This window comes from Cyanistes caeruleus, unplaced genomic scaffold (genome assembly GCF_971803275.1).
Source record: "Cyanistes caeruleus unplaced genomic scaffold, bCyaCae1.hap1.1 HAP1_SCAFFOLD_89, whole genome shotgun sequence".
NCBI classification, from domain to species: Eukaryota; Metazoa; Chordata; class Aves; order Passeriformes; family Paridae; genus Cyanistes; species Cyanistes caeruleus.
This window is the reverse complement of record NW_028255894.1, coordinates 279,403-306,305: the sequence shown is the minus strand read 5'-3', so window position 1 is coordinate 306,305 and position 26,903 is coordinate 279,403. Positions and strand designations below refer to the sequence as shown.

The window sequence follows — 26,903 nt, the reverse complement described above, 5'->3', positions numbered from 1 at the left end:
TGAGCCCATCCCCAAGAAGGGCTGGCAGGAGGCTCTGGGGAACTGCAGGCCTGTCAGCCTGAGCTCGGTGCCTGGTGAGGTTTTGGAACAGATCCCCTTGAGTGCCATCACACGGCACCTCCAGGATGGCCCAGGGCTCAGACCCAGCCAGCGTGGCTTTAGGAGGGGCAGGTCCTGCCTGACCAACCTGATCTCCTTTTATAACCAGCTGACCCGCCTGGTGGGTGCGGGAAAGGCTCTGGATGTGTCGAGCTGGACTTGAGCAAGGCCTTGGACACGGAGAGCCGCAGCATTCCCTGGAAAAGCTGCAGCCCACGGCTTGGACAGGAGCACTCTTTGCTGGCTGCAGAACTGGCTGGAGGCCGGGCCCAGAGAGTGGTGGGGATGGTGCTGCATCCAGCTGGTGTCCAGTCCCTGGTGGTGTCCCCAGGGATCTGTGCTGGGCCCAGGCCTGGTTAATATCTTCACTGAGGGTCTGGCTGAGGGGGTCGAGTCCAGCACTCACAAATTGCAGATGACACCAAGCTGGCTGCGAGTGGGGATCTGCTGGAGGGCAGGACAAGGAGACACAGCCTTGAGCTGCACCAGGGCAGGTTTAGGCTGGACAATAGGAAGGAGTTCTTCCCAGAAAGGCTGATTGGGAATTGGAATGGGCTGGCCAGGGGGAGGTGGCAGAGTCGCTGTCCCTCTCCAGTGGTCTGGGGGAGTGACATCAATCTCTGTTTAATAACTGCTTTTGCTTTAAAACAATTGCTTCAAAATTGCTTCCTATTACACCCTGAGTGTCTGTGCTGGTTTTGTATTAGTTGATACTTGGTGAGGAGGGAAGAAGTCACCCACAGAAATGATTTTTCTAGGAAGGGGCTGCTAAGATCTTCCTCAGTGCTTAGCAAAACCAATAGCTGGCTGGCTCTGAGAAACTGACAACCTACTAAACCATTTAAAAGCTGTATCCTCCTGTGTGAAATCCACATTTTAAAGACGGGCAAGCCCCGGAAAGCTCTCTGTTGTTTCCAGCAGTGAAGAGTTAACTGGGTGCTGGTCAGGCCGGCCCTGCTCCAGCCTGGCCTGCACCGAGCCGGGCTCCGCCAGGCCCCGGGAGCGGCTCTGGGCTGGGCCAGGCCCCTTCACCACGGCCCGCACGGCCCCAGCGGCTGCCGGGCACAGGGAGGGGAAGCCATCGGCCCGCAGCTGGGATTGAAGGGAGCAGGGGCCTGGGACCAGCCATGTGGGCAGAACAGCCACGACTGCTCTGGCCGGGCCCCCTGAGATCTTGGCACAGCCCCAGCGCTGCCTGAAATCCATCACCGTGACTGCTTCGGCCACTGCCCGGCAGAAACCATCATGAGCATCTGCAGGTCTGGGTGAGATATTAACTCTTTCTGTGCACAGATGAGACCTGCAGACCTCGATCCTCCCCTTGGGTGAGAGGAAAGGACAGAGTGGGAGACTAATGCCACAAGTATGGTAGGGTACACCTGTCTTCAAATGTCATTGAATTAGAGAAAAACTCTCTCCAGGGCAAATTATGCAACACTTTGCCTCACAATCCATCAGTCTTAATTACAATGAGAGGTAGATCCTAATTACTATCCGATTAGAGCAAATCAACATGGTGTGAATGGCAAGAAGAATTTGCTTGTCAACAGATGAATATGTCCCACTCAAGAATGAACAAAATCTGCCTTTACTTGGAAGAAAGTAAACATGGAGCAATGCAGTATTTGGGTTTTATCCAGTGATAAATGGGGCAAGAAGCTGTAACAACTCACCTGTTTTACAGAACGCAAGTACTGATACAGCCAATAGTGCACCCACATTGAAGGGATTTTCAGAACATTCCTTTATTTCTTAACAAGGAAAGGGCAGCAAAATGCTGGCATTTATCTGAGCTGGAATCCATGTTCCTCTCCTGTTTCTCCTTGAGCACACTGTTCTCTGCAGACTTCACTGTGCAGCCCATCAATCCTCTTCTGGCCAACAGCTAAATGGCACAACTACCAAAACACAGGTGCCAGCATCATCACCCCAGCATTATTCCAGCACTGCTTTGCTGGTGCACAGGAACATAGAATGGCTTGGATTGGAAGGGACATTTAAAGGCCATCTAGTCCAGTGCCCTGCAGTGAGCAGGGACACCTTTAGATCAGGTTGCTCAGAGCAGGAGCTTGAATGTCAGCAGGGATGGATGCCCATCTCTCTGGGCAACCTGTGCCAGAGTTTCAAAACCCACAGTGTATAAAACGTCTTTCTCACGTCTAGTCCAAATCTACCATCTTTTAGATTGAGAACATTCCCCCTCAGTCTTGTCACAATGGGCCCTACTAAAAATTCTGTCCCATCTATTTTACAAGCCCCCTTAAAGTACTGAAAGGGAGCAATCAGGTCTCCGTGGAGCCTTCTCTCTTCCAGGCTGAACACCCCCAGCTATCCCAGCCTGTCTCCAAAGCAGAGGGGCTCCAGCCCTCAGAGCATTTTGTTCCTCCTCTGGACCAGCTCCAACAGGACCGTGTCCTTCCTGTGCTGGGCACCCAGAGGTGGATGCAGTACTCCAGGTGGGCTCGCACCAGAGCAGAGGAGTGGTGGAATCACCTCCTTCAAGCTGCTGGGCACCCTCCTTTGGAGGCATGTGGCTGGCTCATGTCCAGCCTCTCACCTTGCAGCAGCCATAAGTCCTTCTCAGCAGGGCTGTTCTCCATCCCTTCATCCCCCAGCCTGTGAGATCAGCTGGGCTGGGACCCTGTCATAGCCCTTGGACAGAGCTGCTGGGCAGGATGAGCTCCCTAGTGAAGGAGGCAGATCCCACTCCCCACACAATTCCACCGTGGCCATGAGGTCACAGCAGCCTGTGGGGTGACAGCAGGCTGAGGTGACAGCAGGCTCTGAGGTCACAGAGGTCCCAGAGCCCCGTGGTTGCCCAGCACCACAAGGACCGAGCAGTCAGTCCTTGACCACGACTGTTGTGGCAGCAGCGGCGGCGGCAGCAGCGGTGCTGACATTGGGACAGCGGTGTCAGGACAGTGGTGGCAGCAAGAGCTGCAGGACTGGCAGTGGGCAAGGCACCATGGCCTTTGCTCTGAGCCTCCTCCTCCTGCTCCTCCTGGCAGTGGCCCTGCCTGACAGGGCTGCCCAGGCTGCTCCGTGGCGAGCAGGGCGAGCAGGTGAGCCTGCAGCCTGGCTTCCCTTTCCCGGGACAGTGCTCCCTTCTCCCTGGGAAGTGTTGGGGATGGTTTTCCCCAGGGCTTTAGGGAGGGTTTTCTATGTGGGAGGGAAAGAATCCTCAAGGGCCCTGGGCAGGTCCTGCCGCCCCTCCAAGGATGTTGCACACGGCCTGCAAAGAGGGTGGAGAGTGACCAGAGCCAGCCCAGAGCTCCCCAGGCCCCTCTGCACCTTTGGCCATGTCCATTGACATCTGGCTCCCACAGCCTTACCCATTCACCTTGCAGTGCCCAGTTCCCTAAAACAGAATGGGATTCCAGCACACCATGGAATGGTTCTGATCTGTGCTCCCTTCTAGATTGGGATCGTGACATGGAGTACCTGAAAGCCCTGGCACATAATGGTTTGAGATCCATGGAGAATGTTGGAGGCAAGTTTTCAATGTCCCTTTCTGCACAGAATAATCAGTGTCAAGGTGGCAAGAGCTCACTCACATGCCATTTCCCTTGAGAGTCTGAAGGTTGATGGATTCTGGAAACCTCGCCCTGCTCCCTTCTGGAGCCCTGAGTGATCCCACAGCATTGCTGTCAGTGGGAAGAAGGAGCATTTAGCTGTCAATCCTCTTCCCATGTTTAATGCCAGTGTCTCCTTCCGTGTGCTCTGTGCAGCCACGGAGAAGAGCAGAGAGGAAGGGTACAGGCCCAGGGCTGTGCCCCAGGGCTGTGCCTTGTGTGGCTCCTTTCTGGCCCCAGGGAGCCTGAGCTGTTCTGGCTGCCGCTGCCAAGCCCTGGTCCTGCCTGGGGCTCAGTTCAGAGCTGCTGGCAGCTCCAGGGAGTCCTTTCTCCCCTGACTGCCATGCAAGGGGCTCCTTCCATCCCAGTGTGAGGCCACTGCAGGCACGTGGTCCCCCTGCCCCTGCTCCTGAGTGGAACGTGGAGAGGAGGGAGTGCCTTGGAGGGCAGCAGTCACCCAGGTGCACTCACTGCCACTCTGGCCTGAAGGAGAAATGGAACTACTTTCCATTAAGGTCCTCCTAGATGGAAGAACCAAGACACAGAAGACAAGAAATCCCTGGAGGCATCCCAACTTCTGGACAAGATGCTGAGTGATCTGGAGAGACGCCGTGGTGGGTCCATGTCCCTCAGCCTTCTCCTGACACTCAGCAGCCGGGGGCTTTCTCTGCACATCTGGACACGCCGTGCCTGGCACAGCAGGAAGGGATCCATGGCAGCCTTGCTGCCCTGCTGCTGCTTTCATGGCCTGCAGGGCTGTTTCCCAGCCTGGCCTGGCTGCAGCTTCTCCCCAGCCTCTGCAGGAAGGCATTTGGTATCAGCTGACAGGGATCCCAAACTGCACCATGGGTCATAAACAGCCTGAGATCCCCTGCAATTTCCCAGTCTTGGGCTAGATCAGGTGTAGGGGCTGTTTGGAGGAGGGAGGGCCCTGGCCCAGCCCCAATAACCTGGCCTTTCCTCTTGATCCTTATCCATGATTTGACAAGTATTGCCTCCTGAAGATACCACCTCACCTAATGGTGAACAGTTCTGTCTTATCCAGCTGTCCCTTTTCCTTTCTCAAGTGCTGGAGGAAATGTCTGTGCAGACAATGACATATGCTAGAGGAAGCAATGTCTCTGTGCCAGCTGCTGATGCAGGAAAGGAGGAGATGCCAGGCCCAGGCACAGGAGGTAATTGCTGTGCTGGGCTCTCCCTCAGTGGGGCTGTGTGCCAGCAACTCTTCCCCCATGGCTGGCCCTTGCATGGCTGAGCAGCAGCCAAAGCTGGAGGTGCTGCAGCTTCCAGGCCTCTGGAGCTCATTCCCAGCCCCTGGGAAATGGGACTCATTCACCAACATCCATCCCACTGCAGCTGCTCCTGGAGCTGGCCCTAAGCATCCAGAGGCCCAAGGCACAGAAGCAGCCCCGAGTGGGAGCCCTGCCACGATCCCAGAGCCACAGCCAGCCCTGGCTCCCAACTGGGCAGGGGCTGCACTGGCCCCTGACAGGGCCTGGCTCTGTCCCCTTGGGCTGGGGGAGCTGTCACAGAGCAGGGAGGGTCAGGGGTGGCAGTGGCTGCTCAGGGATGGGTTTGGCCCGTGTCCCTGGAAGGAGCCACTGCCCAAGCAGCTGCACTGCCCCTGGGCTCTGCTCCCGGCCTTCTGGGCTTTGTTGGGTGGCACAGCCTGTGCCAAGGGGTGCCAAGGTGCCTGCAGGCCCCAGCTCTGGGGGAAACAGAGAACGTCCTGGCCGTATCCAGTGTGCTGCCAGCTCAGCCGTGGAGCACAGCACAGGCTCACGCTGCCCATTGCTCCCACAGAAGCGCTTGGCAAGTCAAATATAAATGCTGAGAATGCACCGAGCACCCCAAGAGTGTTCTGCCCGCAGGATGTGCGCAAGTCCTGCATGATAGGCACTGTAGTGACACTGTTCACAGTGCCCCTTTCCATGGTTCTCTGCTGTGTTGGATTCCGGTGGTGGAAGGACAAGAAACGGTAAGTTGTTGTTCATCCCCACCCTCCAGCTTCTTGAAAGGCTGCTCATAGTCAGGAGACATTCCCAATGAGGCTGCTGTGGACTTGTGGCTAGTCCTTGGTTGCCCAAATAACTCTGCTGAGAGTTCTGCTGCTGCCCAGGGCTTTCATTGGCCTCTTAATTGCTGGGCCTTGTCCTGGGGAGCCCGCTGGGGCTGCAGCCAGTGCTGGCTGCCACTGAGGCTGCCTGGCCAAGAGCAGCCCCAGGAGCAGCGGGCAGAGGCAAAGCAAGGTGGGCAGGAGAAAGAGCGGGGACGAGATTGCCCTTGACAGGCAGAGGTGCTCTGGGGCCTGCTCCTGGCCAGGGACCCTGCCCAGAGCCATCCCCTGCTCGCCAGGGCCTTGAGGGGCAGCTGTCCAGCTGGGCCAAGCTGTGCCAGCAGCTCCAGCCGTGCTGGGGGGCCTTGGCAGCTCTGGGCCCTGCTGTGCAGGAGGGTCCCTGTGTGCCAGCGGCAGCTGGGGGCCTCAGCCACCTCTTCTCTCCACAGTCGCCCTGCTGCAGCTCCAGCTTCCCGGCCAAGAAGGCGCGACTCTCCCTCGCCCCCAGGGAGCCCAAAGACTGTCCGGTTTGACAGCTCTCAGACGTGGCCTCAGAAGGAGGAATGGTTCCAGAAAGCAGAACACCAGCACTCCGTGCCTCCTCCACGTCCCCCCAGCCCGGCTGTGAAGCAGAAGCCCCCTGAGATCCCCCCACCTCCTCCCCTCCCGAGCCGGCCACCCTGGTCCAGCTAGGACTGAAAGTGGGCCAGTCACAGCAGGGCTTGGGCCACCAACAGCTTGGGCCATCTCTTGCTCTTGGCTGCAAATAACACATTACCTGTGGGTAACAGCCAGAGGCAGTTTTCCTACTGTTTTACTTTCAACAGGGAAGGGCTGAAGGTTCTTCCCATGCCCTGTCTCATCCTTCACTCTTTTAATTCTCATATAGCTAGGTGCTTGCTGAATCTTTTCAAAGAACTTTATTAACACTTCATGTTTTACCCCACCTAGCAAGGAAAAAAAAAAATAAAAAAATTCTTCAGTTTAGACTTCACTTTTACTGTGGTTGGGCCTCTCAGATTTTGAGCAATTAATTTTCCATGGTACTTCTTCCCTTTTCCTTCCTATCTACCAAAAGTTCGTCTGGACAGGAAAATCAACAGAATTACTAAGATTCACCTCAAAACCCAGAAGAGAATCTAGCACAAAAAATTCTCCCTGTGTACTGCAAAACAAGAAATATTCAGAGGAAAATACTGTGGGAGCTGAGGCTCGTGGAACTCCCAGAATCCTGAGCCTGCAGAGGAGGCAAACAGCCCTGGCAGTGGCTGAGGGGAATTCTCCTCAGACTCCTCAGAAAGTGTGTCACTTCAGGAGGGGAAAGCTTTTAAACTTTGCCTTACCTTCCTCCTGTGCTAAAATGTAAGGCTCCTCCTGAGAAAATACTGAGCTACAAACAATTCTCTATTCCTCAACAAAGCTACTCAGGTGCTCGACTTAAAGAGTAAAACTAAATGTGGTCAGAAATTTCCCATCAAAGCTCATTTGCAGAGAAACCCCACCATATGTGAGCAAATATTTATTAGCACGAGTTCACTCTAAAGATTGCTCCTTTTTCATCCCAGAGAGAATATTAGAACCATTTGCTCTTGACAGGACTCCTTGGATGCCCCCCAGATCTGGCTCCTCACCACGCCTTGCCTGGGCTGCTCATGCAGCCGGGTAGCACCACCTGACTTTGCCACCCTGTTCAGACCCTGGGCATGGCTGGTGCCACTGTCCCCTCTGGTGCCACGGTCCCCTCTGGTGCCACAGTCCCCTCTGGTGCCACAGTTCCCTCCTGGATTGTGACGTGTCCCTGCTGCTGGAGGAGCCCTGCTCGTGCTGCTGCCGGCGTTCAGCAAGGCCGGTGCTACTCCCCAAGCCAAAGACGGACTAAAGTCACTGCTTTTGGCAGCTCATTGGAATGAGTTCAACACTTCCTCATCTCTATCACAGATAAAAACCCACATACTCCTAAAACCCACATACCAGCAGCATAAAGTCACCTCATCTACAGAGGTGAGGAGGCCTGGGCAAACAGAAGGTTGGCTTTCAAGCACATTTTTAACATCGTGGAAGCACTCAGTTGTTCACAAGCCTTATTTGTCAAACTGGACTGTGCGATGCTATTCTCTTGCTCATGTTAAAGAGGAGCCAGGGAGAAATTAGCTAAGAAACCAGAAACATTTGAGGCTCAGGTCTGGCACACAAATAGAGCAGGGTGGCACCTGCCCGCTTTTCCCGCATCCCTTTTCCTGACAGACAAAGGCGGACGTGGCTCCACTGGGGGCACCATGGAAAGGGTTCTGATCTGTGCTCCCTTCTAGATTGAGGTCAGAACATGGATTATCTGGAAGCCCTGGCACATGGCAGTTTGAGATCCACCGAGAATGCTGGAGGCAAGTTCTCAGTGTCCCTTTCCACACAGAACAATCAGTGTCAATGTGGCAAGGGCTCACTCACATCCATTGCCTCCTGAAGATGCCACCTCCTGTAATGGTTAACAGTTCTATTGTTGTGGTGTGTTTTGTTTGAATGGTTTCTCCCATTATTCCCCTAAGTCATTGGTTTGCTCCTAGTTTGTATCCTCCTACCCACCTATCAAATCCTGCCTCAAGCCCACCCCTTGTTTTCGAATGTTCCCCATCTGTCATTACACCCATTTGTCAGTCTTCCCTTAGGCCAGCCTCCTACCTGAGCCACCCCTCTGGAAATCCCCTGATCTCCAATGCCCCATTGGCCCATGTGACCCACTCTGCTCCCCTTGTTTCCCCTATTGTATTGTTGAATGGAACCTTCCACTCCTCCCACAGCTTCTTCCTATTGGTTAAAATTTTGTACCCTCCCTCTGGCCTCCCCCATATAAAAACCCCCCCACACAGTTGTGTTCTCAGTCTTCAGTCCCTGGACCCTCCAGTGGAGTAGAAGCCTTTGGAACCCATACTGGAGGTCTCCTCCTCATCCTTGTCTCCACCATGCGCCTACCAATATCCTTGTGCCGTGGAGCATTTGCTCTAAGCCGCACCTTGGGTCACCCCGCTGCCGAGTGTCACGATCCCCTAACACAAGTGGGAGTCGTGAGAGGTTCGTTTGAGCTGAGAGTGCAAAAAGGACCCCAGGGGATTTCAGTTTAAATCACAACAGCAATAATGCACCTTTATTTTAGTGCCAGCAACATGTGTTGTGTGATAGCTGAGAGGGGGAGAGAAAGAGGGAGAGAGGGAAAGAGGGAGAGAGGGGTAAAGAGCCAACGTAAAGAGAGAAAAGAGGTGGTTATAGTTACCAACAGACGAGACGGGGTCACCGGTGTCTTCTTCCATGGGGAGATCTCTCTCGAAGAAAGAACTTGGAAAACTTGGAAAAGTCACTTTTACAGTCTGTTTCAAAGCAAGGGGCAGCTGGCCAAGAGGTGGGGAAATTCCCAGGCTATTGTGATGAGACCCCTTGCTCTGGGAAGCAGGTGTAAGGTACAGAACAGGCCGCTCCTTACGAGTCCCTGCTCAGCAGCAGGAATGAAGGCAGTGTACCTTGACAGCACAACAAGCACACCTGCAAACCATCACCTGGCAAGCTTCCACCTCAACCAGGCCAGAACCCCTGCACAAAGTCCCTTGGGGTCTTCAGGGTCTTGGTCTCTGTTTTTGTGATGGTTGTGAGGCAGATGAGGGCAACTTCAGACTGTCTCTTACACCCTAGTAACCCCAAATGACACCAATGAAACCAAATTACCACAAAGAACCCCAAATTACTCTAAAGGACCCCTCTGATGCCTCACCTGACCCCAAATTACCCCAATGACCCCACAGCTGACCCCACAGGGCATGGACATTTACCCCCTGGTGAGCTAGGTCCTATACAGCCCCAAATCCTTCAAAAATCCCCAAAATTTGACCCTGGGAACTTCCTGGATGAGCAGGGTCAGTTCCAGCACAACAAAACCTTTGTGCCCTTCTCGGCCAGTGGGCACCCCAAAAATCCCATAAATCCTTGGGGTGGGGCCCTAAATCCTTCTGGAATCCCAAAAATCCCCAAATTCCTTTGGGGTGGGGCCCTACATTCTTTTGGGATCCCCTAAATCCCATAAATCCTCGGTGTGGGTACTCCAGACCCATTTGGGACCCCCACCCCTGAAACCCCCAGACCATTTGGGGACCCCAATCCCAAAGCTCCCAGACCCTTTAGGGACCCCCCAGACTCTGAAGCTCCCAGACCCTTTAGAATCCCCTAGGCCCTTTTGGTATCCCCAACCCCTGAAACCCCCTGACCCTTTTGGGACCCCCTGACCCTTTAGACAGCCCCACCCCTTTTGGGACCCCTAGGCCCTTTTGGGACCCCCTGACCCTTTAGAAATCCCCAGCCCTTTTGGGACCCCCAGACCCTTTGGGATCACAGACCCTTTTGGGACCCCCAACCCTTTGTGGTGGGGCGGTGCTGACGCCCCCTCCCCACAGGGCAGCGGCTGTGCCTGGGGGAGGCGCTGGTGCGGGCAGAGCTGTTCCTGTTCCTGACCTCGCTGCTGCAGCGCCTGCGGCCGCGACCCCCGGCACCCCCCGAGGAGCTGCCCACGGCCCCCCTGGAGAGCGGCTGTGCCAACATCCTGTCCCCCTTCCAGCTCTGCCTGCTGCCCCAATGAGACCCCTCCCAAATTCCAGACTGCTCCCCAAATTCAGGAACTGCCCCAGGACCGGGACCCTTCCCCATGCCTGGAAAATCTCCCCCCAGATCCTCCCCAGATTCCACTCCCAACATCCCCCTCGCTTCCAGCTCAGGATGGTGCCCTGATGAGACCTCTCCTCAAATCGCACTCCTGAGATGCCTCCCCATCGCTGGAAAATCTCCCCAAATCCAACCCAAACCCTGCCCCAAAATCAGGAATTCCGCTTGAGACCCCTCCCCAAATTCAGGCCTCCCCAAAGTGCCCCTCCTCAGTGGGATCAGGACCCCTCCCCATCAATGGAAATTCCCCCAAACCAAAAAAATTCTCCCCAAATCCCCCTTACCAAAATCAGAACCTCCCCCAGGACCCCTGAATTTCCCCCTAAAACCACCAAATTCCTCCCCCAAAATCCCAAAATTCCTCACAAATCCCCCCCAAAACCGAAAACCCCCCATACACCCTCAAAAGTCCCAGATCCTCCCAAGACTAAAAAATTTCCCACAAAACTCCAAATTTTCCCAAAAATCCCAAATTTTCCCCCCAAAATTCTCCCCACCCCCTAAATTTTTCCCCAAAACCCCCAAATTTCCCCCCCAAAATCCCAAATCCTCCCCCTAAAAAACCAGAAGTTCTCCCCAAAACACCAAATTTCCCCCCCAAACCCCCAAATTCCCCCCAATTTCCCAAATTCCACCCCAAAACTCAGGAGATCCCCTGCAAAAAACCAGTGACCCCTCCCAAGAAACCCCCCAAAATTGCAACTCCTTTCCTCAAAAATCACCAAAAAGCTGAGAACATAAATTTTTTATTTCACATTTTTCACACTTTGGGTAGGGGGGGAAACCCCAGATTTCCTGGGATTTTTCCCATTTTTTTGGGGATGGGAGTGCCCCCAACTTTTCCAGCACCCTTGGCGACACCTCTCCAAAATTCCTGCCCCAGTCCCCCCAAATTAAATGCACATAAATAAAAAGAGGGGAAAAAATAGGGAAAAAAGGTAAAAATAAAAAAAAAAAAGAAAAAAAAGACCACCCCCACCCCATTTTGGGGAAAGGGGGACAGAGGAAAAATTGAGGGAGGGGGTGATTCCCCCCCAAAGAAATTGAGGGACCCCTCAAAAAAATTGTGGGAACCCTCTCCAAAAAAAGCCCACTTTGAAGAATGCCAAAGCCACCAAAAAATAGAAAAAAAAACCAAGAAACAAAACCCAAAAAACAAAAAAGGATAAAATTTGGGGGAGAACCCCCAAAAAATGTGACAAAAATGGGGGAACCCCTCCTTGAATCCAAAGAATTTTTTAATTTTTTTTTTTTTCCCAAAAGCAGCAGGTTCTTGGGAGTGGCAGGGGAGGAGAGACCCCCTCCAAATTCCTGGGGCTGTCCCTGAGATCCAGCCGAGGCACCTGGTCCTGGAGGGGGACAAAAAGGGCATTTTAAGGAAATTAAAGGAATTTTGGGGGACTTGGGTGAATTTTAGGGAATTTTGGGGGGCTCTGGGGGCAGGTCTCAATTTTGTGGGGTCTTGCGTTCCGGGGCCGCAACATCATGTCCACGGAGGCCACATTTACCAGGAACCAGTCGGGGACACCAACGAGATGGGATTCTGCTCAGGAAACCATTTATTCAGCTCAGGAACAAACTCAGATCCAGAGACAGCCCCAAACAGAGGCAGGGAGATGGGGTTTGAGAACCAGGGTGGAGTTCAAGGTCAGGGACCACTGGGAACACAGCAAGGGAAAAACCCCAGGGGCCCAAACCCAATCAGAAATCCCTGGGCTGCCACCCCACGAGGGGCCCAGGATGGAGTTTCTTCCTGGGCTCGCAGGGCCCAACCTTCGAGGCAGAGGCTTCCCTTACCGGTGCCTCTGTTGCTGTTGGGTCAAGTTAGAGATCTGGGTGAAGCTCTTCCCACACTGGGGACACTTGTAGGGCCATCTCCAGCGTGGATACGCCGGTGCCTGACAAGGGTGGAGTTGTACTTGAACCCCTTCCTGCAGTCAGGGCAGCGGAAGGGCCTCTCATCCGTGTGAATCCACTGGTGCTGGAGGAGATGGGAGCTGGTCTGAAACCTCTTCCTGCATTCAGGACACTCATAGGGCCTCTCCCCGGTGTGGATGCGCTGGTGGATGGTCAGTTGGGACCTCTGGCTGAAACCCTTCCCACATTCCCCACACTCATAGGGCCGTTCCCCAGTGTGGGTCCTCTGGTGGATGGTCAGGCTGGAGCTGTGGCTGAAGCTCTTCCCACACTGGGGACACTCGTAGGGCCTCTCCCCAGTGTGGATGCGCCGGTGCCTGATGAGGTGGGAGTTTCGCTTGAAGCCCTCCCCACAGTCAGGGCAGCGGAAGGGCCTCTCATCCGTGTGAATCCGCTGGTGCACGAGGAGAGTGGAGCTCCTCTGAAAACTCTTCCCACACTCAGGACACTCATAGGGCCTCTCCCCAGTGTGGATGCGCTGGTGGATGATGAGGTGGGAGCTGAAGCTGAAGCCCTTCCCACATTCCTCACACTCGTAGGCCCATTCCCCAGTGTGGATCATCCTGTGGCTGATCAGGCTGTTGCTCTGGCTGAAGCTCTTCCCACACTCCAAGCACTTGTAGCGCTTCTCCCCATCCTGAAGCTGCTCATGGACCACCAGCTCAGAGCCCCGGCTGGATCTCCGGCCGCCTTCCCGGCACAGGGTGGGTCTTTCCTCCTCAGAGCACCCTGGGATGGGTTTGGAGCCCCTCCTCCTGTGGGATCTCTGGGGATTTTCCTCCCCGTTGGATTCCTGTGCCTTGGAGCTGCTCAAAACGGTCTCTTCCATGAGGTTCTGCTGTGGGGATTTGTCCTCCCTGGTCTCCATCCTCAGCTCCTTGTCTGGGGGAGGAAGGACAAGGAGAGGATGGGATTTGCCTCCGTGCCAGAGGGAAGGGGAAGGAGATCCCCCCAGTGCGTCCCCGGCAGGACGGCGTCGGCAGCGGGGTTGTCCTGCAGCCGGGGGCCATGCTGGGCTGGGAGATGGAGCAGGAGAGAGGGGGAAAGGGGCACTGACTTCCTCCTCACCTGCCTGGGTGTCCTGGAGTATCTTCCTCTTCCTCACAGCCTCCTTCTCCATCCAGCCAAGGTTTGGGAATGGGAAATCCTGGTTTGGGGAAAAATACAATTCATGAGCACATTGGGTTAGGGTGTTCCTCCTGCCCAAGTCCATCTCTAGAAGTCACCAGCCATCCATAAAAACCTCCCAAAGACCAAGATTCACCCTGAAAATGCCTCCCAGGAGTTCCCCATCTCTGGTCTGTCCCCTTTGGTGTTCAGGGGCTCTCCGCTGCTCCCACCCGCTGGGGATGGGGGGAACCCGGCCCGGGGAAAAGGAGAGGGAAACTGGGAAAATTGGGGGCTGCAGATCCAACCTGGGGCTGGCTGGGGACCCTGGCTGGGGACTGCCAGCCCTTGGGGCTCCTCTGGGGAGATGTGGGAGGGGGGAACACAGAGAGGGCTGGGGGATCCCAGGAGTGGCAGCACTGGCAGGGACTGGTTTGGACTGGGGTAACTGGAACCTTACTGGGGTAACTGGGAATGACTGGGAATGAGCACAAGCATGCTGAGGGCAACTGGGATATACTGGGAGTGTCTGTGACCATCCTGGGAACAGCTGGAACCACACTGGGAGAAACTGGGAGTGAGTGGAACCGTGCTGAGATGGACTGGGACTATTCCAGGGACAACTGGGATCATACCAGGAGGAACTGGGAAGAATTGCAACTATTCTGGGATCACACTCAACTGGGATCATACTGGGATCACAGTGGGAGCAGCTGGGTCCCTGCTGGCTGAGACTGGGAGCCCACTGAGGGTGACTGGAATCATACTGGGATTGACTGGGAGTGGCTGGGAACAACTGGGATCATGCTGAGAGCAACTGGGAGGAGCTGGGAATGACTGGGAGCGTGCTGGGGCTGACTGGGATATACTGGGAGAGACAGGGAGTCCCAGGGATCACACTGGAGGCTACTGGGGTCACACTGGCACTGCCAGGGAGCAACTGGGGGCCACTGGCCTCATCCTGGGAGTGACTGGGATTAGACTGGGAGTGACTGGGATTAGACTGGGAGTGACTGGGATCATACTGGGAGTGTGGAAGAAATTGGAAAATTGGGGAAAAAATGGCAAAACAGGATAAATTCAAGGAAAATGGAAGGGAAAAAACAGAAAAAAATCAGGGTGAAATCAAAAAATTTGACAAAAAATTGGGGAGAACCAGGAAACATTTAGGGGAAAAAAGAGAAAACTCAAGGAAAAAATGGGAACAATGGGGAAAAATCTGGACAAATAGGAAAAGAAGGAAATAACATGAAAAACCAGAAAAAATGGGAAAAAATCAGAAAATCAGAAAAAAAACTGGGAAAGAACTTGGAAAAATTGGAGAAAATATGGAAAATCAAGAGGTTAAAATATGGAAAAAAAATGGGAAAAAACGGGAGAAAATCGGGAAAAAACACAGGAAAAATCAGAGGAAAATTACGGAAATTTGAGAAAAAATTTGGAAAAAGCTAGAAAAAAAATTGGGAAAGGAAGAGAGAAAAATCAGGAAAAATGGGAAATACATGAAAAAAACGGTGAAAAATCAGGGAAAGTATTAAGAAAAGAAAGCCGAAAAGATCCTAGGAAAAATCAGGAAAAAACTGGGAAAAATATTGGAAAAATCAAGGAAAAAACAGAAATATTTGAGAAAAAATTGCAAAAAACTCAGGAAAATGACTGGGGAAAACCACAAAAATTTGGGAAAGGAAAAGGGAAAAATCAGGAAATAAAAAGGGAAAAAGAAATGGGAAAAAACACAAAAATGAAGGAAAAGTTTTAGAAACAATTGGGAAAAAATTGGGAAAACAATCAGAAAACGAAAAAAATCATGAAAATAATCAGGAAAAATCAGGAAAAAAATTAGGAAATACAGGAAAAAATCAGGGAAAAATTGTGAAACAACTGGAGAATAAGCAAGAAAAAATTGCGAAAAGAAGAGGGAAAAATCTGGAAAAAATGGGGGAAAAATCAGGAAAAAAATGGGAAAAAAAATCAAGGAAAAAATGAGGAAAAGAAAGAGGGGAAAAAAAACCTTGGAAAAATGGGAAAAAAATTAGGAAAAAGCCAGAAAATATTTAGGAAATGAACATAAAAAAATCAGGAAAAATTAAAAAAAAAGGGGAAATACTGGGACAAATCAGAGGGAAAAATCCAGAAAAAAATGTGAAAAAAAAGTGTAAAAAAATTGTGAAAAATTAGAGGAAAACCAGGAAAATAAAAAAGAATAAAACCTGGAAAAAATCAGGGAAAAAAATCAGACAAAAAAGTTTAAAAAATGGAGGAAAATAAGGGAAAAAATTGGGAAAAACAGAAAAAATTGGGAAAAAAAGGGGAAATACCAGAAAAATTACAGAAAAATTTGAGAAAAAGTTGGGAAAAAGACAGAAAATTTTGGGAAAAGGAGAGGGAAAAATCAGGAAAAACTGGGAAAAATCAGGGGAAAATCAGGAAAATTTGAGAAAAAACTGGGAAATAAACCAGGAAAAATTTGGGAAAAATTCACGGTAAAATGAGGGAAAAATCAGGAAAAAGTGGGGGAAAAAAGAGAGGAAAAAATTAAGGAAAATATTGGGAAAAAATGGGAATAATCAGAAGAAAAAACAGGATGAAATCCCCCAATCCCATTTTTCCATGAAATTTTAGGAATTGCCTACCTGGGAGGTCGCTGAAGAATTTCCAGATCTGGGAATCCAGGGAGTGGGGAAAGGTGGAATTGTGGACGAGCTGGTCCAGATTTTTGGGAAGGTTGATGATCTGGTCCTTTTCAAGGTTCCAGAATGTTCGGATAAATCCCACGCCTCTTTCTGGCTGGAAATCATGGGGAAATCATGGAGAAATCATGGAAAAATCATGGGAAAGCTATGATTCAAATTCATGGAGTTTTGCCCCCAAAGCACCAAAATTTCTATTTTTTCCTCAAATGTCAATTTTTGGGATAATTAAATGGGGAAGATAGGGGGAAATGGGTAAAAATAGGATAGAAATGGAGGAAGAATGGGGAAAAGTTGGGGAAAACTACAAAAATATGGGGGAAAAGTGAGAAAAATGGGAGGAAAAGTGGAGCAAAATGGAGGAAAATGGGGCCAAAATGGGGAAAAAATAGGAAAAAAATGGGATAAAAATAGGAAAAACTTGAGGAAAATGGGATGGAAATGGAGAAAAAACAGGGAAAAATGTGAGAAAGAAAAGGAAGAAAATTGGGATAAAATTGTGGAAAAATGAGATAAAACCAGGATAAAAATGAGGAAAAATAATGGGGAAAACTGGGGTAAAAATGGTAATAAAAATGGTAAAAATGAGGCAAAAATGGGGGAAAAATGGAAGAAAATAGGGAAACTAGGAGAGAACATGGGGAAAAAACTGGGGGAAAATGGAGCAACAATAGAGTAAAATGGGGAAATGGGGAAAAAAATAGAGTAAAAAAGGAAAAAAATTGGGGGAAAAATAGGAAAACATGGGGAAAAATTGAATAAGAATGGAGGAAAAATAGGAAAAAAATCAGAAAAAACTGAGAAAACGGAGGAAAAATGAGATAGAAAAGGCAGAAATGGAGGAAAAAGGGAAAAAATGGGGGAAAAGCTGGTGAAAAACAAAAAATAGGATAAAAATGACAAAAACTATATGAAAATGGGATAAAAATTAGGAAAATAGAGCAAAAATGGGGAAAAATGAGATAAAAATGGGGAAAACTGGATAAAAATGTGGAAAAATGGGATAAAATGGAGACAAATTGTACTCTAATAGGGAATGACTGGAAGTGATTTGGCTTATCGTGGGGCGCAGAGGAAACTGGAGCCACACGTGGGGAGCAACTGGGCAATGCTGGGAGCAGCCACTGCCGGCACCGGGAGCCCCGAACCCCTTTCCCGGCCATGCCGGACCCGCATCCCCCCGGCCCCTTTGCCGGGGCTCTGCCGCCACCGCCACCGGGACCCCCCAAAAACACCTCCCGGGGACCCCCGGGGTGCCCCCGAGGGGCATCTGCGGCTCGGCTCTGGAGCCCTGCCATCCCCAAACATCCCCCCCAAAAACCCCAAAGCCAGGGAGCCCCGGGGTATTTGGGGCGAGCTCCCCCTCCCCGGGCACCTGCGGGATGGGGGGCGATGGTCCCGAAGGAGCTGCAGATGCAGAGAGCGGGGAGCGCAGGTGGAGCCTCCTCTGCCTGCTCCAGCTCTTCCTCCTCCTGCTCCTCCTCTTCCTCCTGCTCTGCCCCTCCTCTTCCTCCCCCTCTGTCCCTCCTCTGTCCCTGGGCGTGGTTCGGAGCCCTCGGGTGAGCGGGGCCGGGCCGGGACACGATGGGAAAGGGCTGGGTCCCCCCCAAACCGAGCTGGGGGCAGCGGAGCTTTGGGGGAACAATGGGAACGGGGCGGGACAGGGGAACAGGGGGAGGTGGGAGCACTGAGGGTCCCCCAGTTCACCCCAGGAGCCCCAAGCCCCGTCCCAGCCCCCCCAGTTCCCCCCGCAGCCCCGGCTGAGGGGGGCTCAGCCCAGGAGCCGCCGTCGTTCGGGGCTCCCCCGAGTGCAGGAACGGGAGAGTTCCCGGCTCGGGGAGGCCCCAGCACAGGAGGGGATCTTGTCCCTCTTCCAGGGCCCTTCAGGCCCCTCTCAAGAGGAGTTTTTCTCTTTTTCAGGTTTTTTGGGGGGGGATCCCACCACTACAGGGGTGTTTTTTCCTCCCCATTTTAGGGTGTTTGTGCGGCCGCAGCCCCACAAGCCCCTTTTGAGGGGGGATCATGACGGCTTTAAGTGACATTTTTAGGGGTGTCCCCACCCCAAGCCCCTGTAGGGGATGTTTTGTCCCCCAGGGTGGATTTTGGGGGTTCTCTCTGCCATGGCCGCTTTAAGGGCCCCCGGTGTTGTCAGGTCCCACTGTAACTCCTCTTAAAAGGGCAACACCGCTCCCATTGGTTCCGGCAGTGGAGCCCGGGAGGGGTTGGGGGTCCCGGGAGGGGTTGGGGGTACCTGGGTGATGCCGATGAAGGCGATAGGGTCCCCATGCTGGGTATAAACCTTGGTGAGGGGTTCCTGGGAATTTTCAGAAGTTCTGGGTGTTTTTAGGGCCATGGTGGTTTTTTGAGGGTTCCCAAGGGGGTTTACAGGGGTCCCGATGAGGGAATTTGGCGATCCCGGGGGTGGACTTTGGGGTCCCAAGGCTGTTTTGGGGTAGCTGCTGGTGATGGAGATGGGGACCCCATGCCAGGTATGAACCTTCTCAATGGCTGAATGGGGTTTTGCGGTTTTGGGGAGTTTTTGGAGCATCCAGGGATGTGTTTGGGATCAGGGGAGGTTGGGGTGTCCCGGGGGCTTTGGGGGTTCTCGGCAGGTTTGGGGGTACCTGGGCCATGCGGGTGGCAGTGCTGGGGACCCCGTGCCGGGTTTGAACCTTCTCACTGCGCACGGGCAGCATCAGCGTGTTCAGGGAGATCCTGGGGGGCCCGGGGGGTCACCCCAAATCCCAGGGACCCCAAATGCTGCGGGACCCCCCGAACTGCCCTCACCGCTGGATCTGCTGCAGGCAGGGGGGCACCAGCACTCGGCCCCCACCCTCCACCATCACAGGGGGGCTGTGGAAGAAATCTGGGGGTGCACGGACAGGTCGGGTGGGACCCCCAAAGTCCTGGGGGAGGGGACATGGGGGGACTTCCAGGAATTCCCGTTATGGGGGGATGAGGGGGGATCCAGGAAGAGTTGGGGGGGCTGGTTGTGTCATGGGGGGACTCCCAGGAGTCTTGTGGGGAGTGGGGAGGGCAAAGAACAGGGCGACCCCCAGGATGGGGTTGGGGGGGAACCGGATTGGAGCTCCCATGGCAATGGGATGGGAAGATCTGCCCATGGAATTCTGTGGAATGGCATGGCAGTGAGATACATCTACAGAGTTCACATGGGAATTGGACAGCAGTAGAATCCATCCTTGGAAGTCTCTCGGGAATGGGATGTCTGAGATCCATCCATGGAATTTCCATGGGAATTCCCAGGTTCCCAAATTTTGCCCTCCCATATCCCACATTCGGATTCCCATATTGCCATGGGAATTCTGCCCTCCCCACCTTTACACTCCAGCGCCTCCCGCCCATATCTGACATATTTCTGGAGACATTCCCTGCAGCTGTGAGCCAGGGAATTCATTAATCCCTCAGCCTGGATCTCAGGGATCCCCATGGCGGTGCCACAGTTGCCATCACAGCCCCACAGATCCCCCAGCCCAGGCTCCCCCCGCTCAGCCCCGCTCTGGCTGTGCCGCTGCTGCAGCATCTGCAGCTCCGCGCTGGCCCCGTGCCGGTGCCGCTCCTTGTGCCGGCCCTGGCTATCCCAATATCCCAGCCCTGGCTATCCCAATATCCCGGCCCTGGCTATCCCAATATCCCAGCCCTGGCCATCCCAATATCCCAGCCCTGGCCATCCCAATATCCCAGCTCTGGCCATCCCAAGATCCCAGCCCTGGCTATCCCAAGATCCCAGCCCTGGCTATCCCAAAATCCCAGCCCTGGCTATCCCAAAATCCCAGCCCTGGCTATCCCAATATCCCAGCCCTGGCTATCCCAATATCCCAGCCCTGGCTATCCCAAGATCCCGGCTCGGCTCCGCCCGGCCCCGCTCGCTGCGGCGGCGCTGGAAGGGGGTCCCAGCCAGGGACCCCATGGACATGGACTGCGGGAAGCCCGGGCCGGGCTCCGACAGCGCCGCGTGCAGGGAACGCAGGGAGAGGAGAACTGGGGGGACATTTGGAGATTTGGGATCGGGGGGGTCACGGCTGAAGGAAAGGGGGAACGGGGAGAGCCGGGAAGGGCATTTGGGGATGCCAGGAGTGACAAGAGGGGAGGCTAGGGCTGGCTAGATGTGGCATGGCTGGAGTTCAGGGCGTTCCTGTACCCAGGAAAGGGAGCTCCAAGGGTCCCCGCTGTCCCCATTGCCAGGACAGGGCAGGGAAAGCCGGGATGGCTGGGAATAGGGGTCCCGGGTGTCCTGAGTGCTGAGGAAAGGAGGGGCTGGCTGCTGGGAGAGGCAGGAATAGGGGTCCGGAGGCTAAATGGGTCAAGGAGAAGGGGGCTCTGGGGGCTGCGGGAGGCGGGATGGCCGGGAAAGGGGTGCAGGCGTTCCTGGTGCCGGATAAGGGGGTGCAGGGTGGGACCCACGGCCGGGAATGGGGGTTCGGTGGGATGCCGGCGGCCAGGAATGGGGGTTTAGGGGCCCCTCGGCGCTCCGGAATGGGCGATCAAAGAGTCCCGGTGCCGGGGTCCCCCTCACCTCTCGCCGCCCCCCGGGAGCACCCCCGGCCCCAGTGCTGGAGCCATCGCGCTGCTCCGCTGCGGCCCCGCCCACAGCCCCGGCCCCGCCCCCAGAGCCGCCTCCGGCCCCGCCATTGGTGCCGCTCTTTGCTGCCCGCCAGTGGCAGCCCGAGGCTGCAGTGACGTCACCGGTCGCCGGGCAGATCCCGGCGGCGCAGGGCGGCCAAGGCGGAAGCGAAAGTGCCCGAGGGAGCGCGGGGGGAGGGGACGCGGCAATTCCAGGGAATTCCCCTGGATCCCCTCCCGGGATCCCCCGGGACCCTCCTCGGCCGCGCACTGCGGGACCCCCGGGACAAACTGGGCTGAACTCCCGGGCCCTGCGCCCAAACTCTCCCTGGAACCCGCCGGCTTCGGCCCAAAGCGGGGGAAGCCCCGGGATCCGCAGATCCCATTTTTCCTGCGGCTGCGGCTCCCCAGCCCCGGCGGAGCAGGAGCGGGCGCTGGGAGCCCGAGCCCCGATTCCCAATCTCCTTCTCTCTCTCTGCTGCCCTCTCCCTCTCCTTTGGGTGATCAGAAATGCCAGAGCGGCTGGAGAGCCCCGTGCCCAGCTCGGCTTTCCCTGGAAAGGGAGGCCTGGGGGTGCGGTGCCCCGGGATGGCCGGGAATGGGGCTCCGGGGGTCCCCGGGCTGACGGAACCGGGGGATCCAGGGGCTGCCAGGGGAGGATCCCCGGGAAAGGGGGTGCAGGGCGCTGTTGGTGAAGGAGAAGGGGCTGCAGGGGGTCCCGGAGCTGGGGAAGGAGATGCGGGGGGGTCCCAGGGCCCAGGAATGGGGATCCAAGGGGGTCCCAGGGGGGCTCCCCAAAGCCCCTCCCAGGGCACAGCAGGAGCTGGGTCAGGAGCTCTGGCAGAGACAAAAGGGGGTGAGCCCGGCATGGGGGGGACATGGGGGAGTCACAGGCGCTCCCCGGGGGGGACACGACCCCCGGGGACCCCTCCTCACCTTCTCCCACGCACCCCAACAGAGCCTCTAAATGGATGAGCAGAGCTCGGTGACTGCAGTATGAAACTTGTTCAGTGGCACAGGAGGATTTAGAATTGAGGACAGGGGAAGGGTTTAACCCAGCCTCCTGTGTGAACAGCCTGGAGAGGGGGCTGGGGAGAAACCCATGCCTGCATTGAATTGAGAGAGATCCAGACCCGGGCTGGGAGAGATTTGAGACACACCCACCTTTGGACTTTGCTGTCCACAACACCCTGTCACATAAAGGTAAAACCTTACAAAAGAAAGGACTTGGAAAATCATGGTTTAGGATTTGTTACGTGGGCTTAGTGTAGCTAGCAGCTGGCCTGACAAATTCCCATGCAAAAACATCCTGAGAGTGAAAAGTTTGTTAACATAAACTATTCTTGGGGAGAAAAACAAGTGCACCTGTAGTAACAAGGGATCTGTCCCATGGGAATCAGTAGAAAAAGTATGGAAACATTGTTAGAGAGAAAAGTGTGGATTGACGTGTACACTCACCATTACCAACCAGTGAACTGAGTTCCCAACCAACTGGAATTAAGCACAGAGCCTTCTGATAACCATGTAAATATAAGCTGTGTGCAATAAAGCTTTGGCTATGGTGGAAGAAGAAACAGGTGTCATTGTCCATCTCAACTAAGACACACCCAAGCAGGACATCGGGTCCTGCCGAAGCAGTGGAAAGAAGCAGCTCTGGTGGCCAAGTGGCACGGCCCATTCCAAGTGTCCCTGAGCACAGAAACAGCCCCAGCACAGCTGAACACGGGGGGACCCTTCAGCCTCGGCTCAAGGGCTCTGCAGCCCCGCAGATTTGGATTTCCCGGCTGCAGCAGGAGGATGGGAGCCGCCCCTGAGCCTGCACTGAAGGCAAGGCAGCAGCAGCCAGGGCTCCCCAGCGGGGGAAGCCCCTGGGCCTGCCCACAGATCCTCTGCTGAAATCCTCGGCCTGGGCACCCTCCTTTGGCATCTCCAGCCCCTGCGGGACAATCCTGGCTGGCACTGCTGGAGCTTCAGGGCTTCCTGTGCCTGCCCTCGCCACAGCTGCTGGGGAAGGCACCGTGAGAATTCCACTCTGGCTCTCAATTACACTCACACTCTGGGCTGGCCTGGATTAGAGTACTGGAAAATATACCAAGTGTAAAATTATTTTTTATTTGATTTCTCCAGTCAAGCTTGGTTTGCATTTGCCTTGGAATTTTAAAGCGTTTTTTTAAGGGATGTTCCACCACTCAGCAGAGATGAGCTTAACATCTCAAAAGACTCAGAATAGCCCAAAAGATTCCCACAAAGACAACGACCATCAACAAAACATCAAGGCCCAGCAGCAAACATCAACCAACATCTACCCCAGACACTGCCCTGGCACAGCTGGAGACACCTGGTCTGGAAAAGGCTGAGCAGGAAATCCAGGAGTGCAGACCAAATTCACATCAGAGACACAGAAATCCGGGTGCAACAGGAAACCAAACACTAAGGACTCCACAACTTGGAAACAATGAACACTAAACCAGTGGATTTCTATGGGTTCAGACTGAATAAAGTTTAGGAAATATCTAGTAAAACTCACATGTCATGGAATGATTTTCTCTGCACATGCAGACTATGTGTGGCTGAAATGATTCTGTTCAGAATCAAGTAATGCCTTATTTTTCTAAAGACATTGTTGGAGAGTTTTTGCTTTTCACAGTTTCAGTGAAAGGATTACACCATTAGAAGAATTTTTTGCAATAATTCTACTTTTATATTGTCAGTTCTGTTTGGGCCAGGGGTGTGAGAATCAGTTTTTAGTCAGAGGAGAAGAAAAAAAAAAACTTGATTGCTTTCTAATTTTTGTTTTTATGTTTGTGCGTGGCTCTTAGTGATGACAAAATGGTTTTTCCATGTTCACCTTTAAGCTGCATTTTGAAAACCAGAAGACCTTGAAATGTGGCCCTTTAAAATGGAAACAGTTAATAGAAAATTGTCTTAAAAAAGAAAAAAAAAAAATTGGGGGGGGTGGGGTTGGGGCTCCATGTGAGTCATCCCATGGCTGCCCTGGAAGAGAAGCTTCATTCCAGGCAGCCAGGACAGGAGCTTTAGAAATGCAAATTAACACCCCTGGGGCAAAGCCTGGACAATGTACCAGGGTGTTCCTGCCTGGGGGAGGAATTGGCCTGAGTTCCTCTGCCCCTCACCCCAAGCTCTGCCTGGGGGCACAGATGGAATTTGCACAGCTAAAGGCAGAGCCCATGGTGAGGATATCTGACTGCAGCAGAAATTGGTTAAGCTGCAAAGGAAAACTGCAAATGGACAATGCTGTGAAAATTTCACTATAAAAAATGGGGGAGAATCATCCTACTCACCACCTCAACTTGTGCTCTCACTTTCTATGTTATCTAGGGTGAATTACAGCTCCGGATTTTGTTGCTACCCCAAGTTAAGGGAATTCAGTTGGGAATCCAAGTATGTGCTGATTTAATTAGAGAAAAGCCCAAAATTGATGCAGCCCTGCCCAGAGGGAGCACCCAAAAATGGGGAAAAGATGAATGGCCACCAGAACAAATCCTGCAACACCACGGACCAGGCCCTGGGAACCCTAATGAATTCATATCATGAGCCAGAGAACTAATTTATCATTTCCATGGCATAATTAGATTACAGGATGTCCTCAAAATAATACCAACCAGACAGCTCCAGTTCCTGACTTTCTTCACAACCAATCCACCCAGATGAGGAACACATTTCACCATGGGATAGAGTCACATTATCTTTTAGCAGGAAAAGGAGGCAGAGTTTGCGGAAAGTTAAATGACTCAAACTGCTGCTGGCAAATAGATCACAGAGGAAAAGTGGAGAAACACATAACAAAGGATATAAGAAAAATGTAATGTACCGGTCCAAATGTGGAAAGGATGGGCATGGGCAACTTTTTTGTGGTTCCCTGGCAGACCATGGGTTAAACTAATGCAGTTTCTCCTCTCATGTGCTACAGCAACTCTCATCTTTTCACCATGCACACACCTTGCTGAGTGCAGCTCATTCAGCAGCTGAGCAAGGGGATGCAGGGGGCAGCCAGGCCTCCTGAGCCACAAACGGCTACAAAAGGACAGCGAATGAGGGCACTGAGAGCAATCCCAAAATCAAAGAACACCCAGGAAGAAAAAACAGAGTCAATGAGTGAATCTGCTTGCAGATAGGGCCAGGGACTTGCACATAAGGAAACAATGGGAGAAAGCATCACTTTCAGAAAATGTTACCAATTGGCAAGGACCGCTGCTCTGACAAAGTCCCGCTAAATTCCTGAACTTCCAGAAGAACAAAGACTTAACAGAGCCATCAATATCGGATGTTATACAAAAGTGGGGGGTACATATTAACCGGGACATGCAGGAGGCAGATGGGGAAGTCTGAACCTTCCAAGCACCTCCGCCAGTGGGGAAAGGGACAGGGACACGCGGCCGGGAAAATCAGGACAAAAACGAGGCCGCGTCCTCCAGCAGCTGGAGAGAGCGCACGGCAAATGCCCCACGGCCTCTCCCTTTGGGCAGCAATAAAGTCACTCTCACACCGCTCCTCGGGCTCCTTTGGCCACACAAACCTCTGGCGCCGGGAATTTTCCCGCCCAGCCCCGGGCACAGCGCAGCCACCTCCAGGCTACCGACACGAAGCGGGACGAGCCAGCGCTGCTCCGGCACCGGCTCCTGCCGAGGCCCCAGCGGGAAGGAGACCGCGGGCAGCCGCTCCCGCAGCGCCCTCACGCCAGGGCCAACACGGGCCGGCCACGGCACAAGCCACCCGCCACAGCCCCCTGCCGCCCCCTCCCGGGCCCACAGCGAGCCCCGAGCCCCCGCAGAACCGAGCGCGGCTCCCACCTGCGATGGCCGGGGCCGCCTCCGAGCTCCGCCGCCGCCTCACCGGGCTCCGGCCGCTGCCGCCGCTGCCGGGCCCGCACAGACGCTCCGGCAATGGCGGCTCTCCTGCCCCACGGCCGCCCTGGGGGCGCCAGCGGGGCCGGGCTTGTCCCCGCTCTGCCCAATCAGCGCGCGCCAGAATCACGAGTGACGGCAGCAGCAGCCAGTCGCAGCCAGCGGCGGGCTCTGCACACGCCAAAGCCCCGCCCCGCGCTCTCAAGGCCCGCCCCGGGCTGTGTGAGGGGAAGGGCGGAGATGAGGAACAGGCCTGGAACGGGCCCGGCCCGAGCCGCCATTGAGCTCCCAACACAAACAAAGTTCTCCGCAGCTCCCGGTCCGCCTTTCCCTGCCCTGCGTGTTCGGTGGCTCCGGCTCAGCGGGAAGCCCTGGAGCCTCACTTCTCCCAGCGCTAATTAGGAGCATCAGTGCATCGCTCGGATTTCCCCCAAAAAGGAGATGTTATAAATGCAAAGGCAATTTCGGGTTATATAAAAGAGAAAATTTATTATCAAACAATAATAAATTCGAACAAAGAGAAAAAACCACAATAAAATAAGCAGCGCAGCGCTGGGTGGACAGGGTCTATACGCAAGGTATAGATGCTCCCAAATCCACGCCTGAGAGTCCTTTGGCCTGGGTTTTTATAGGAAGTTTGTGTCCCGAGGCCAAATTCCAAGCAGGCACTCTTTGCTAAGAGGTTCTTGATTGTTCGAAGAATAGATTTCCTGGCACTGGAGAATAGAGTCAATAGACGTTGGGCAGAGGCTCCTCATATGTAAAGAGGTCCAGGATGTCTTTTTGATATCATTTTGGTCCGGGCCATTAGGGTGGAGTGGTGGCACCCATCCTGGAGCCGATGGCTATCTCGGCTGGCTCCTCTTCCTTTGTCTAGTTTCTCCATTTCTCCAGCACAGGTGGTCAGGGCGGAGATGCTCGGGCTCGGCGATATCTCGTCCGGGCCCGTTCTTTTGTTCGTTTGATGGCCCGTGTCCTGCCCATTCTTTCGGGGCTGATGTGCCTGCTTGCGATTGTTATCTGGGTGCTTGGCTGCAATCTGTTGCTTTGGAAGAGAAATCCTGCCTCGACTTGGAGGAGGATTTCTCATTCCATATTTTCATCATTTACAATCACATATACTTTATTTAAACCTTTTCTTTCGAATTTTTATTCATCCAATTCTTTATTACAGAGAAAACTGCCCCAAACCCCTGTGGATGAGTGGGGGAGGAGAGAGATTTCTGGCAGAAAACTGCAAAAACTCCGAGCAGGATCATGAGAAGTAAAGGAAGACCCTTAAAACCAGCTTCCCCCACCCCTCCCTCCTCCCAGCTGC

General features: G+C 53.7%; 2 protein-coding genes across 2 annotated transcripts in view; both read right to left on the bottom strand.

Moving 5' to 3' along the window:
* The window catches only part of LOC147646604 (uncharacterized), a 518,783-nt gene that overhangs the window by 315,425 nt on the left and 176,455 nt on the right, over positions 1-26,903 (bottom strand). The gene's annotated exons all lie outside the window — the stretch shown is intronic.
* LOC111944481 (uncharacterized) lies at positions 11,156-25,643 on the bottom strand. Its single transcript, XM_086873204.1, has 5 exons — positions 25,532-25,643; positions 16,083-16,236; positions 13,411-13,489; positions 12,223-13,224; positions 11,156-11,774 (listed from the first exon to the last, which is right to left on the bottom strand). The coding sequence occupies exons 3-4, from the start codon at positions 13,460-13,462 to the stop codon at positions 12,245-12,247; spliced, it is 1,032 nt and encodes a 343-aa protein (XP_086729330.1). The 5' UTR covers positions 13,463-13,489; positions 16,083-16,236; positions 25,532-25,643; the 3' UTR covers positions 11,156-11,774; positions 12,223-12,244.

What these genes read in the sequence shown, in the direction of transcription:
- LOC111944481 (XM_086873204.1), bottom strand. Translation starts at nt 13,462, where the DNA reads ATGGAGAAGGAGGCTGTGAGGAAGAGGAAGATACTCCAGGACACCCAG. An exon ending in ACTCCAGGACACCCAGGCAG is followed by an intron (nt 13,225 to 13,410) that starts GTGAGGAGGAAG and finishes TTCCTCCCCCAG; the next exon opens with ACAAGGAGCTGAGGATGGAG.